Source organism: Bactrocera latifrons, unplaced genomic scaffold, assembly GCF_001853355.1.
Source record: "Bactrocera latifrons isolate USDA-ARS-PBARC rearing strain unplaced genomic scaffold, ASM185335v1 scaffold_58, whole genome shotgun sequence".
Lineage (NCBI taxonomy): Eukaryota > Metazoa > Arthropoda > Insecta > Diptera > Tephritidae > Bactrocera > Bactrocera latifrons.
The window spans coordinates 356,590-372,281 of NW_017537245.1; the positions used below are offsets into that span (position 1 = coordinate 356,590).

General features: G+C 35.5%; 1 protein-coding gene across 3 annotated transcripts in view; it reads left to right on the plus strand.

Annotated features, from left to right (window-relative positions):
- The window catches only part of LOC108974677 (hemicentin-2), a 255,062-nt gene that overhangs the window by 221,304 nt on the left and 18,066 nt on the right, over positions 1 to 15,692 (plus strand). For 2 of the 3 annotated variants that reach the window (XM_018942660.1, XM_018942661.1), the window contains exons 6-7: positions 4,151 to 4,275; positions 5,945 to 6,031. In XM_018942660.1, the coding sequence (XP_018798205.1) occupies positions 4,151 to 4,275; positions 5,945 to 6,031 (212 nt within the window). The remainder of the gene's footprint in view (positions 1 to 4,150; positions 4,276 to 5,944; positions 6,032 to 15,692) is intronic. The other variant, XM_018942662.1, reaches the window with a different exon arrangement.

Here is a 15,692-nt window from a genome sequence, read left to right on the forward strand (position 1 = left end):
CTGCGCAAGCTGACCATCTCCCCGCTTTCTTTGCTTCTTTTTTCGAAGACAACTTGCTTTCGTATGCCTTGCTTTGTCGATTTGCCCACATACAGGGGCAAATGCCTCTTTGCTTCCGATCCCGCCCAACAATTGTCGCCGCCAATCGCTGCCTGCCTGCCTATCACTTTGTATCGTTGGCGACCAACAACTATTACAACAAACAGCACTCGCTGACTTACCAACTATTCGTGTCTAAAAGCCAGCATTTTGCCTAGCCCCGCAGTGTTCGGCGTAGCGAATCCGTGGTGCTGAAATAATAAAGCGTCATATCGGATGATAAAAGTGTATTATTTATGGTCGTGAATTCGTTGTCTTTCCCCCACCGATTGCAGCTTTTTCTCCTTAACTGCTGCCTTGTGTTGTATTTATTTTCCTAAAGCACCTTGTGTCGTTGTCTCACAGCTGCCATTGTGCTGTGCTGTCCCTTTGACTATTTGATTCTCCTCTTTCGTAGAATTTTTCTGTCCGACCGGCACTTTCATGGCTATCAACAGCCGATCTTTTCATTGTTAGCATTAACGAAGCACTCTGTCATCGTTGTGGCTCACCCCGGACTGTTTCGCCTCACTCGCACTACTCCTGTGGAGAAATGACGCCGGTGATTGTATAAATGTGTGTGCGCCAATGTGCGTGTAAGTGTTGGTAGCAGTTACAAGCGTCGATCCAACTATTCACAACTATACACAATGACAGAAGTGTTGTGCGCTTACATGTGGATGTGTGGGGTCCACTTGCGCGCGTGTTAAGGACGTTTGAGGTTATGTCGCCAACGTAGCTGAAATATGCCTACCAACTGCTCTTGTTAGCTTCGCTTCGATTCAATAATGAGAGCATGCACTCATACAAATGAGCGACGTGGAAACCACACTTGACGTCTATGTAGATTTCCTACACTCATTACTGTCATTACTTATGAATATTAGGGTGGTGCACAAATTAGCATATGAAAAACTTTTTTAGCAAAAAATCCTTGGCAATATTGATTTTGATCGCTCAGTTCGAATGACAGTTGTAAGCTATGGTCATTCGACCTGAAACCTTCTTTCGGAGATTATACCGCTGAGTGAGCAGCTTCTTGAAGCGATATCTCATCTGCTGAGGAATTAGTAAATTTTCATGCGACAACGGAGAGAAGAATTTTATGAATAGTGTATTTTCATAACTAGTTCATTGTATTAAAAAATTTCGAAAATATTGTTTGCCTACATTTAGGCATCACCCTAATGCAGATGAGTTCACCGTCGTGTCAGTTTATGACAAAAGTCAATGGTGTTCCTATTTCTCGCATAATTTCCTTTGTTTGCTTGTACGACTTGTGTCATGGGTCGACGTTGATGTTGGTGACATCACACATAAGTACAATAACAACAACATCTCAATACATATATACAACTTGTATATTCATTCAGCTGCGAAAATCCAAAAATAAATGCGCTCACTCGTATTGCCAGTAAAAATTTCTTTGTTGCTGTTCGTGGTCATTTATGTCGCATTTGCTATAATAGGATCAAATATTTTATGCCAGTATCATAGGCTTTAATGATTTTTCCGTATTCATTATGAGAGATCAATTGTTCTGATTGAATGTTATTTTTCGCTGGAAAAATTCACGAGAATTTATGTTAGCTTTTATTGTCAACACAGAAAATTGTTTGAAGGAGACATTAGAAGTAAAGAATAAGAGATTGATTTGGCAAGTAAGTTGTATTTTCTTTCATATGTAATACAAAATGTTTCTAAATATAATTTTACTCTTTTTTGAACGCTTAAAGTATGAATATAATAGTATGAGAACCAAAATTCTGACTAGCATCAGCGTATTTATTATTAACTAAATACTGGAGCAGACAAATTGAAGTCTATTTGTTTTGCTTCTAAAATTAGTCTAGGTTCTGTGGCAATGGAAAAAATAATAGATGTCATACTCAGATTATTAGGGATATCTTTGTGAAGACAGAAACACACGTATTGTTGGATCTTTCATTCACATACCAGACATTTGCACAAGAGTTTAGTCGATTTCTCTATAGTTCACCTGAATATCACAAAGTGCAAGATCGTAGTTAATTTAGCCTTGACGTTCCAAAGACATGACTGCAAAGAAGTGACAGAAAAAGCATTGAGACAATTTTACCTCTTCATATTCCAATCATTTTTATTTAGTGGTTTTCGAATGTTTTTATTAAAATAGTATATAAAGTTAGGTTAAGACTACTTAGGTAGTATTTTGTGAGGTCATAAAAAAGTAAAACTTCTGGGTTCGAACTTATAAATTAGCAAAACGCTTATTAGCCAAAACACTTTTGCACAGCCGTTTCATTTCCATTCCCGCCCCTACGGTGGGATTTCTGAAATTATGCCAAGTGCTTAAGTCTTGACCTCCTAAAGGCGGGACATTCAAGAAATAAGTATTGAGTTGTTGCCAACTCATCTTCTACAGATATCATTAAGTAGGATTCATATCCTTACTGCGTGGACGCCAACAGGGCAAATAGATCACTAGATCATAGAAAGCGCATGTATCGATGGTGACCCAGCGCCGGCCAAGCTTCCGCAACTATCTAGTAACTAGTAGAAGGCAGGAAGAGACTCATCAGGAACTCTCATTGAAACTTTCGCAGCCATTCACCTACCGGCGATGTCCACGGGAAATATGTGCAAGATTCTTATTCAAAGTATTACACATATGAAACTATACCATTTTTGATACCCTGTTTTGATGTGAAGCGTATTCCAGTGAGGGTGTTCTGCATCGACGGGAGTTAATGGTAGTTAGCAGCGTCAAAGTCTCGACTATAAGTCGCGTGAGGCAAAACTCACCGCCGTTGTATTCGAAATTGTTGTGACTGGTCATATCATGAAGCCGCACGAATATAGTCTAGACTATTATGTAATTTAATTAAAACGCTTGTATTAACATATAAAAATATTCCATTAAGCATGATTAAAATTGATCCAATACGCATCAGCTACTTGAAAAAACGCTGTATATTGCAGTTAATCAAAATCCTTACTCATTTCATAATAGAGCAGAAGTGCTTTCCTAAGTATAATTAAGGAGTTTGCTAGCTGCCATTAACATTCAATAGCTTTCGTTATTTATCAATTATTACTAATCACATTATTAATACTTGGGTAAATTAAGCATATTTATATATGATATTACTTGTTGTAATTGTTGTGTTGGTAGAATTAATCAAATTATTATTAAAATCAAATCCAACCTTAAATCAATGTCACTCATCTGCCCTGGCAGCCTCATAGATAGTAATTACATTAAATTACATTGCTCATACGCACCGCGCATCGCAATCAACACATTTGAGTGTTTTTTTCAAAATTCATAAATCATTCTTTTTTGATCAATCTTATGTTGTGTGGGCTCTTAATGGCATTCGCAGGCGTGTTCAACACCAACCGCCACACCCACTCATTACAGCATGGTCTGTTCTCATAAATTGAAAATTTTATTGAGCACAACAAAGTATGATATTCACTGTGCATTTCACAGTTGATTTCCACTCTTTTCATTTATCCTTTTTTCTATTTTTCCTTTCAAGCAGCACTAATGCGTTTCATATCAGCGTCATGGTCTTAATCGATTACATTCCTTCGGTGCTGCCCTTTCTGAGCAATAATATTTCAACAATCCCAGCGTCAATTTATTGTATTGCTGGCTTTTTCAACAACTCAAATGTCTGCCCCTTTTTCAAGCATTCCAAATAATTCTCGCATTAAAGGGGTTTACTTTCTTCTTAGTGTGCTATTATTATTATTTTTTTTTTTTATCTCAAATAAATCGAATTATTTAAATTCCTTTCGAAATAATTAGAGCTGGCAGGAGAAGAAAAAAAGTGTTTGTTGAGTGAGAGGAGCGCGCATATTTATGTAAATATATACCACGAAATATTTTTTAGACTAATTGAAATATTAATTGATTTTTTATTATTACTTGATTAGTTAGAGTACGAATTTCTCTGTATTTTACTGTGAGCTAATTTTCCTAATACTTTGCGCCGACATTATTGGCAATAAGAGAAATGGTGCTACTTTTGGAATATTCATGAATATATATTTATATTTGCTTTCTTGTTCCTTTTAATTCCAGAACAAAAATCAATACTCACCGATAGCGACTGGAAGAAGCTATGGATGCGAGGCGGTATAAATCCCGATTCAAAATTGGATAACAATCTCGACACAAGTGACAGTCCGATGTTCGAGGATAGTGAGGTTAGTTATTCGGCAGAATACGTAAATTAGAGTTTTAGTAAATTCTTCACTGGAAAAGAGACTATCGCTTTCTATCTTATCCATAAATTCACGTCAAAAGAAAGTAGAAAAAGTACTGCTGAATTCTTTTTCTAAAGAGAAATAGTTGCATAGCCGTAAAAGTAGCAAACAGCACAAAGAGTAAGAAAGGCAGTTCACGTATAGTCATAGGCTAAAGATTAAGGCCAATACACGATTTACTACCTAGGCCAAACCTTTGGCAAAGGTAGCTGTAAAGAAGATAGACTTACCTAAAGAACCCAACCCTTAAAACAATATCGCGGCTTGAAAAAGAATTTCTTTGAAAAAATTCCGCTTCTCAAATGTAAGTTTATCCCTCTACTAATTGTTTCAAGAGCACGTGATAATGAATCACGTTGAAATACACACAGAAAATGTGCCTCAAGTAAACTCAGCGCTAATAACCACTTTATCGCTTCCTCGCTTCACGGAACATTTCACTCTCCTCCACTAAATCTACGGCGACTATGTTCACAAACTGGACAAAGGAGTACAGACTTGACCTTAATATTGCAGTCAGTAGATTCCGACGTCAAAAATCCGAAAATTTTAGCTGTGACTTTTGACAGTCTGTACTCTTTCACTTCTTATACGACCGTGATTATCTCCAACGTACAGAGCCACAACAAAATTCTCAAGTCGCTAGCCGGCAGCATAAGGGAAAGGACAAAACAACATTGTTGACAACTTATAAGCCAATCGACCACCAGGTCAATAACTGCACCGCACAAGTGTGCAGCGAAACGCAGTCGAACAAACTCCAAACTTGTCAGAACACTGCAGTCCGAACTACAATAGGATGCCACTTGATGTCTCGTATCGAACACCTTCATAGTCAGGCCCGTATGCGCTCAGTTAAGAAACCATCTGGGGTGCTTTCGGAAAGTTATCGCTGCAGTTTCCTGCTTTGAGCGGAACCGCCTCCTAGGAGCATCAAGTGGTCTCATCTAATCCTCTTTACCACAAAAAGAACAGCCACATTTCACGTGCTTACCTTAACAATCAAATTACATTATCAAGGGTATCAAGGGTTAACCAGGTCATAACTGCAACATAATAATTACCAAAAATCAATGCCAAAAAATTTGAAATTAAACGAAACACATATTAAGTATTTCTACATAATTTTCAACTTCAAGGGGAAAAGTCACGGTCATTATGACTCACCGTAGTTTTTGTACAATGTATCAAACCGATAAAACTCTATAATATACCACAAACCGAACTCTTCAATTTCTATTTCAAATAATCTCTAGACGAAACGATGAAAAGTGACATGTTTTCCTCAACATTAAATTATTTTAATGCACATATCGCCAAAAAGGAAAACAGCCCCTAGACAAAAGTACTGTTACTCATACTTAGCACCTCTTATTTGAGTGCTCACTAATTGACAAGATATACATGTCCGTCAATTGAAGAATAGATTTACTGAAAATAAACAGACACAAGTGTTGGTCAATAATAATTGTAATTGAAATTTAATCTATATCACAAAATATGTTGAAATTAAATATTTCGCATTTCCTTTTTACTAATCAACAACATTCTCCTATTTTCCCACTTTCCCTCACCTATCCATCCCTCTGCATTGCTTTCGTTTCAGCAGATGGCGCACAACACGACCGTCCAGTTGGGTGGCACCGCATTTCTGGTTTGCAAAGTGTCCGGCGTGGATAGAGTGGGTGTAAATTGGGTTTGTTTAAGAAAAAAATGTTTAATGTTTATTCCCTTTTTTATTTCAGTGTAAATACAATAATTAATTAACAATATTTATTTTCAATAATAAAAAAACTTTTTATGCGTGTGTTCACTTTTTTACTTTTTTTCAATATTTATTTATTTTTTTACTTTTTTGTGGCTGGCTTGTATTTGTATTTTTGTTTGCGTGTTATAAATTTGCAACGCAATTATTAGAAATCAACACGCCGGCATGACCTTCGACTTATTCGCAATTAACGCCGTTAGATGTAATATTCGCAAGCTAATTAATTTAATTTACATTTAATTTGTTGTCATTACTCATGAAAAAACTGCTGCTTATTTTTTCAATTAATAATGCTAAAATATTAATAATTTTAATTCTATAAAAATGCACGAGGGGCTCTGTTTTTAGCTTAAGCAAAATTAATGAAATTTCAGTATGTGAAAGATATATTAAATTTATTCGTTCTCTGAGTGTTCCACTTAAAAGTTAGAAAATAACGTAACAACAACTTTAAAGAGAAATTTTTTACTTATGGGCAGTCTTAGTAATCTAAAATATAGTATAATATTTGTCTCTCAGCTTATTGAACACTTCCTGATACAGGTTGGAAATAAGTCAAGTGTGGCTACGACCCTTTCATTTTTTTTTTTTTTTAATTTATATTGGCATTAGCTGATTTATTATTAAAGTGTATATAATTACTAAAGTATCATCTTGTAAAATCCATGAAAGCTTCTTCTAAAAATTCCAGCCATTTTCGATGAATGTTCTCACGCAAACGCCTCAAATAGAACTCTTCATTGACAGTATGTCTCTACGAAACAATTTCATGATGCATTAAACCACGAATACCAAAGAGATCAGTGAGCATCAAATTGATTTTCGATCGAATTTTATTTTTTTTTTTTCATCATCTCGTTAGAATGCTTGTATACGGTGTCAAAATATCCACCAAACTCATACGAATGAACTCGCAAGAGATGTCGAGCACCATTCACTTTTTAATAATTTTTCTCAGATTAAGATGATTCCGATCACTAAATTTAGTTAGAAATAAAAATTTGAGCAAAATTCGCAACACACTTCTAAGGTGTATCGACTGCTATAAACAAACTGGTTGACAGATCACGCTCAGACTTTTTATTTTTATTTTTTAATTTATCCGTTGAATTTAATTACAATTTCTGTGTGCTTTTTGTTCACAATATAAACCGAATATGAGCATACGAGTATATGCGGTATGAGCTGCTAGCTAGAGAGGTTTAGTGGGAAGTCTTTATGAGTAGCATATTTCCATGGAACAGAATTGTGAATAAGATCGAGTTCACAATTTTTTGTTGATACCTCACTTTCTGCTTACTGATTTATGGTTGATTTTGTCATATTCGTTTCTAGTTTGTAGTATCAGTTTCCCTAATATTTGGGTACATCTCAACAATATATTAAATCATTATTACTGATTTCAAGACTCAAATCTGGTGCGACATCTTTTCTTACTTAAGTTGTGTTAGGTGGCTGATCCCCAGCAATGCGTGAGATCAGACTCAGACTATTTTGTATAGTTCTTTGGGAAGCCAGACAAAATACTACAGTAGTTCGATATTGGCTATCGGAAAAATGAAAACTGGCAAGAATCCAGATCGGAAGTGTTCGAATAGACCTCCTACAAGGTTGAAAAGTATTAAAGCGAAGAGTTCATTAAACCTCGTACGATTTGACTTTGGCCAGAAAGATCTTGAGACTGCGCAGCTGCTGATAGTTGACCAATGCTTGCTGAGCTGGATTGAGCCTCGAAAATCGAGTAGTGAACCACAAGGATCCAACAGAGCTCCCACCCATTCCCATTTCACAGTTACTGAGACTGAGGTAACTGTCCCAGCAAGCCCATCGGCCCTATATTTTCCTAAATTATCGCCGTATCCAGGCAACCAAACCAGCCTATTCATATAATAACTTGATGCTACAGATAAGTAGCCTAGACATATGTTTACAGCCAGTGAGCAAACGCAAGGCTAATAGCGCTGCTCTACTATCGGAGTAAATAGTTAAAAGTTCTAAGTCAATTTATGGCAGCCACCTTCGCTTGGAAGCCGCGCCATTGATCACGAGCTCTAAAACCGTAGCTTATGAGTAATTTCCGACATCTAGTTCTACAAAAAAAAAAAAAAAAAAAAAAAAAAAAAAAAAAAAAAAAAAAAAAAAAAAAAAAAAAAAAAAAAAAAAAAAAAAAAAAAAAAAAAAAAAAATCCAGAGAAGACAATAACTATTAAATGATATTTTGCGACTATGTGGTTAATTATAAAAATTTACAATATTCAAAAAGCCACACGATTATACACACAGTGCGTAAGATTCAGTTTTAACTATTCATCAAATTTAATGTTGAAAAGAACACGTTAAAGATATAATACAATCCAAGCGAAGAACTCACTATTTTCTTTCTAGTAGTTTCTTTCTTTTCTTGACACCATTTCATTTCATTCGACTGGAAAACCGAAGTCAGTTTCTCATATATTTGCAATTAACTGACTGTCACACGTACACAAATATACAGAATGCACAGTTTCCTTTCAGCATCAATATATCTGCCCCACTACTTTCTTTGCTGGCACTCACACCCTAGTAAGTGTGTGATTGTGTCTTATAAGTTGCTCATTCAAATAATTTCGCTTTTGCTTGAGCAAATTGATGAGAAGCGCTCTTCCGATAAAGCCAGCAAGCAAGTAAGCGAGCATGGGTGTCAAGCAAGAGAGACTAATTAGCTTCGTGTCGCTTTTTCGCGCTGTTGCTTACAACGTCTTCTTATATACAATTATATATTAAATGTAGTATATAAATGCACGCAGGTTTGTTTGTATGTGTGTATAACTGAACTCTTTGTGCCACGCAGGCAGTTAAAGCAGCAACTATTAGCAAAGACATCGACTTTATAAACTTTAATGCGATGAATTGTTGTTTTTGTTCTGTTGCTTGGAGAAAGGAAATGGAAAGCGCTTAATTATCTGAGCGTCAGCAATCGTCCTAGTGGTTTCGATTATAGACACTCTGCTACATATTTGCACATACACAAATATCTAGAATAATATGTATATATATATGACTATATATAATATGTATATAGTTATATAATAATATAATATATATACAAATTTATATATGTTAATGTGTGCATTTCATGTAAGTTTCTAAGGATCATTCTCTATAAATTTTAAATTTTTAGATCTTATTGATTTACTAATGCACTTCAATCATAGTTTTGAAAATTCTTCACCGCAAGATTCTCTTTGGACCTTTTCTTTTATTATATTGTCCACAAAGATTGTCAAAAAAGTCTTGCGGTATTTTCGCTAGTTGGCGCTGAGAGCGCCTAGTTCTAGTTTTATTCGTCGCATCGGGTCATGCTATACTTTTTTGGAAAGCTCATTTCACGCGCTAACACATGTTTGATTGATTGTCGTGAGTTATAGTGTCGCAAACATGGAGCAAAATAAAAAGAAAATACGGCATATTTTACAGTACTACTACGATAAAGGCAAAAATGCATCTGAAGCCGCCAATAAAACTTGTGCAGTTTATGGACCCGATACAGTTTCCATTTCCACCGCACAACGATGGTCTCAACGTTTTCGTTCTGGTGTAGAGGTGGTAGAAAATGCGCCACGCTCCGGAAGGCCTGTCGTCGAAAATTGCGATAAAATCGCTGAAATGGTCGAAAGAGGCCGGCATAGTAGTAGCCGTAGCATCGGTCAAGAGCTGAGCATGAGTCATCAAAAAAAATTTTATGAACAATTGAAAATTCAATAAAAATACCGCAATACTTTTTTGACAACCTAATATATTGCTACTATCAAGTACAATAAGTGAATTTGGAATACCTTCCAAGAACTCCCCTTTGATGTTATGAACCCTTTCCTGAAAATTTATTTAAAAACTTTGCTAAACAGCCTCGAGATAATGACTGTTCCTTTCCAGTTCATATATCTTCTTAGTTTCAATTCAAAGTTTAGAAAAATAAGCATATCCACTATTAACCTCAAAATATTGTCCAAAAGATCTTTTCGAAATTTCCTTAAAGAGCACTAATTTAGCTGACAAAATGAAAGACTTTAAATTATATATACACAAACTACTCGAGAGTATCTGATAGACCATGCGAAATTGCTTGAAATCGCACTTCTCTCGCACACTAAGCGAAAAACTTCCACAAGTATGGCATACAAGTGCAACAACAATCGCAGTGAATGTAATGAACTCATCAGCGAAAGGCAACATTGCACGATGATTCATCATACTCGTAATTAAAAGTACTTTTTGTATCTGCCGTGGAAAAGTGGAAGAAAAGAAAATGCAAACGTATACAAGCATTGTTTAAAGCAAATGAAATGGAAGTACATTATATGTACATGTGTATGTATTTATAAAAAAGATAACGGTATGTATAAATGCATTGTATTTCGTAGTGTGCCTGTAACACGTCTCGAAGTACTTTAAGCTGCTAGTGTTTCACTATAAGTGAAGTAAAGGGAATGAAGAATAATACTCTCATTTGGAATTTGTCTTTAAACAGTTAAGTTTAAACGAGTCAGCCAGATAAGTTGAAACAGAGTTAAGAGTTTAACTGCTTTTGAAATTAAGAATATAAGAATTAAATGGGGGAGGTTAAAGGAACTATTAACTAGGCATATTGAATTATAGTGAAATGTGAAAGAAAACATCGGGAACAACAGGTGTGGTTAGGGATGCAGCTTCGGTCGAACGAATGTAAAAAACTGTTATCGGGATCTCACTTTCAATTACAGCCTCAGACTTCGTGAATGTGACAGTGTTTTCCAAGCCGAGGTTGCAGCCATTAAGGCAGCAGTAGATTAACTGCTCTGGATTGCAGGCTCCTTCAGGGAAGTAATCATCCACACAGCTGGCAGGGTGGCGATTCTAGCCACCTCATCTCATTTACAGTTCGTTCAAGGTTCGTCAAGGTGTGCATAAACAAATGCGAATTGTAAAGCTGTTGAGCTAGCAAGGAAAGACATTCTGAGCAAACCATATATTTTTAGTTTATTGCGTGATAAAACACTGTTGGACAGCATTCAGGCTTAAAATGGAATGATAAAAGATAATAACACCAAAAAAAGTGTACCACACTCTGTACACATCGGAAAATATGGCGTAAAGTCATGAAGATATTTGTACCGGTAGCTTCTAAAGCATCCATGGCTACAGAGTATTTGGGTCAGGCGGAAATCCAGGTCTCTATTTAGTCTATCTCTCCACGAATATATGTTCGGAATGCTATGCATTGCGTTAATTGGCCAAGCATATGATTTTATGTTTATCGCCTGTATCTATATTGGATGCACACAAAGTATAACTGAATTCATTAGCTTAGCTTTTAAACGTCATCGGTTTGAATGCACATAACCTTTATTTGCCATCTAGATAAAGCACATGTCTTATTTTCCAATTGCTCCTTAAATTTATATCTTGCGTCGACTGTTACACCAAGGTACTTAAATTGTGGCTACGAAATATTCTCACATTCTTCTATGGTGAGCGATATCTTTTCTTGACTTTTCCTGGCGCTAATGAGCAAAACTCCTGTGTCCGGTTCAGTCAGCACTAGACTCATGGTGGCAAACCGCACCGCTACGAGTATTATGCAGTCATTGCATTTGAACCGAAGGTCATCCATATGCTTAGCCAATGCTATCACAACGAGTATGAGGTAATTCGCATTTGTGATTGGTGGCTGTGCAGCATCGTTTCGCTTAAGATAGGAAATCGCGACATTAGTCGGCTGTTGCGACTTATTTGTGAACTGCAATGTTTAGTGTGGTTGTCGCCACATATGTAGATTTCCGAAATCATTGTGTTTGCTTTCAGCAAGTAGTGTACTTGTATGAGTTAGTTAGTATGAAGTCAATTGAATAATAACCAATCTTCTTTTATGGTTTGCCTCGGCTGAATCTGATTTGAAATTCGAAATAAATTATTTTCTTTAAATTAAAAAAGACCAAAGTTCGAGTTATAATATTTCGAGAATAACGTAAGAAACTCCAACAAAATTGTGTTTTGAAAAGAATAAAGCGATAAATTCAACATACAATCAAAAGGAATATGCATGCCCTGAGTGTACAGTGGGTTTCTTACCTTAATTATTAAATCGATGATTTGTGGGACAACTACCAAGGATTTTATAAAATTTATATCCATTTTACATTACAAAAATTAGAAAACATGAAAAAATAACTTACAGGTATAATTACATATGTGTAATATCAGATTTTTTTTGAACGAAAGCATTCATTGAATTAAACAGAGAGTTAAAGGTCGTAAATATATGATGTTGTTCAATCAAATTCCATATTTGACCACTTTTTTCTTAATGTTCTAGCTCATCATCTCCGTTCTAAGACAATAAATAAATAATCTGCCATAAGATGGCGACACCATCCATTTTGCTACCTTTCTAGTGAAACTATTCTCTCTCTGTTTCTCACCAAAATTTCGTAAATGAAACAAAAACGTTTCCGAATATTTGTGACAATAATGTCAAACTCCTATTTAGTTGCTGAGTATGAAAAGTTTGTTAGTTATTAACCCAAAACTTAATTTTTCTGAGCCATATTAAAATCGTTATCTTTCATGAATTGCCATATTTGAGGACCACAAAACATTTCAACATTCAACGTTTCTTTACTAAGCTTTAAACGGTTCACACAATTATAATTCAAACAATATTCTGGCACGTTCACCGCTTTAAGAATAATTGCTTTACAATTCCTAACTTCTCACATGTTAAATCACTGAGTTCACTTTCTGAAAACAACTTTGGCGTGAAAGTTTCACTCTCCCATTCACTTTTACCGGTAGACAGTACCGATTCATTGAAATTTGTGGAAAACATTGTTTTTGAAGAGCAATAGAGAAAGGAATTGCTATTGACTATATTTAGTTTTTATAAAAATCGCATATATTTCCGAGAAAAGGTTAAGAGTACTTCACTCTTGTCACCAGAATTACTACATTATTACATACATATACAGACAGATATAGATAAAACTGTTATTATTACTAAAAAAAAAAAAAGTACAAATTCTGTATTAATCGCTGAATATAGTTATACACCAGTAGATTTTCATTGTACCAAGCGTTGTATAATGCTCATTAAAATTTAATATTACGTATACGCCATGCCACATTGCATAATGTATGAAGAATCGATGGCATCATAGAATTTATTGCGACAAGCGTCGCTATCAGTTGCGGCTTAATGACTCTCTAACTAATCGTTTGCCATTCGCGCGCGATATGTTAGGCCAAATCCATACAAAGGAATTACCTGTTTCATTTAACGGCATTTACGGCTTAGGTTGATCCCTAGAACTAACGTTGCATTTGCCAGTAAAAATTCACATTAAAAAGCACTTAAACCACAGCCGGCAATCAACCATGTTGTGGCGTCAAAATCAACTCCGTTCTTAGCGCCATTTATTTTAAATTGCTTAAAGGCTAAAATTGGATTTTGTGCATTTAAAAAGCGTGTCAACACAGTAATTACACATAAATTCATACACCAACGCCCCTAATAGTAATGCTGATCGGCGGCAAAAAATGTAGTGCAGCATGTGATTTGACACCAGCACCGCTGTGGTGTTGCAAACATTACAACTTTGGCGTGTCGCCTAGTTGCCACTTACAGAATTTATGACCGCTTTGGCGCAAAAGTCACGTTGTAATCTGATTTAAAATTAAAAGTTTACAAGGTCATTGTAGTTTGCAGCTGATTTTTTTTTTTTTTTTGGCAGCTACATAAATAATTGCTTATTGCTTTATAAGGATGGCGAAACAATACTAATGGTGTTTGAATTATTAAAATGTGTAGATGAGTTAAAGCACTTGCTCTCACCCGCTTTGTTCTCTTGTATTTAGAACAAAATTTTTCTAAGTTATACACTTAATAAGAAATAGAAGTTCGCTTTAATAAATTGAAGAATACTTCTCCGCTTTTCCCAATTTATGTTATAAAAAGATTAGAAAAAACAGTACTATTTTTAACTAAGCAATTTATGTAGCATTGTAAAAATTGGTGTACTCAAACGACCATAAATACACACTGCGGTTAGAAGCCAAATAAAAAATAATTCTCTTTATGCATTATATAACAGTACAGCTTACGAGAACCATAAAATAAACAATATTGATGATTTCTAAAACATAATTACGACATGCCTTATCCACAGCTTGGAATGCAAATCACGTTCACCGATAAACTCCTTTTTACTGGGGGAATAACTTTCATTCCTTTATGTAGCTTTATAAATATTGAATACTAAAAAATTCGAAAAATGAAATCGCATTTCCTGCATTGCCCGTCGTTTCCGCTGTGTATTAATAATTTCATTGATAATTCTAAAAATTTAATCCGCCATAAATATTTGTGGCGGCATAATAAATTGCGCTTTATTGCTTTACACACTGATGCATACTAAATTAATGGTTTCTAAATTGAGTGCAATAAAAACAAAAGTTTTGTAGCTGTAAAGGGTATATTTTGTTCTAAAATCAAATGATAAAACTTACTTAAGGCTGCAAGAAAATTATTAAAATGTTTTTATTAGAGATATTCAATGAGGTGTAGAGTATTTATGAGGCACGAACAAGTGGCTACGTAATATAATACTTTGTGCAGTTAAGAGTAATTGCTGTGATTAAGAGCTACATGTATAAATAAAGTTCGAAAGTTGTTCTTTATTTCATGAAATTGCAAATTAAGTAAATTAGATAAATTAGAGTTTGATCTGAAATTCTTATAAGGGCGTGTTAATAGAAGAATGTCGGAAATCACCATCAGAACACAAGATATCAAATGATCTAGATCGCAATTCAATATCATTACTTTCAATATTTACTTATTTTCGCTATTAGGCGTCAATTCGAGACATCAAGTGCAGTCAGGTCCTTCTCCACCTAATCTTGCCAACAATCTTTCTCTTAATTTGCTTCCTCAGGCATGGACGGAATCCAAAGTCTTCACTGCTGGAGTGTTTTTTCTACATACGGACAACATGACCCAGCTAGCGCAGCCGCTGTCTCTTGACTCGCTGAACTATGTCAATGCCCCCGTATATCTCATACATACGATAGGTAGTCTGAAACCTGGCATGTTGTCAAAGGCGGCTTTAAAATCTATCTTGATTTGTCTTTTCCAATATTTGACGCATGGTGAAAAGCTGGTTCAGGTTTAAAGCTACACTGATAAGGTCCCATCAGTTTGTCGACGGTGGGTTTTAGTTTTTTATACAGTATGCCTGATAGAACCTTATATATGATAATAAAAATGCTTATATCAGTGTAATTGGCGCAGTTTGTGGGGTCCGCATTTTTTTGATTTGCTGGCTACACTTGTGAGTTCATCGCCACCGGTAGGCCGGTAATCCATCGGTTACTGCACTGCCGCTTTGCTGTTCCTCAAGCAAGCTTGAGTCCTACAACAGTTTGCTCCGGTCTTGAAACCTTCGGTTAGTCTTTCTATATACTCACGCATTTCGGCTTCCGTCTTTTTTTATCGCATATACTTACATGTCGATTCTCTATTCAACTCTCGGTATCTATCCCACCCCGTGCTTTGCTGTATCTTACACAGAGGCAC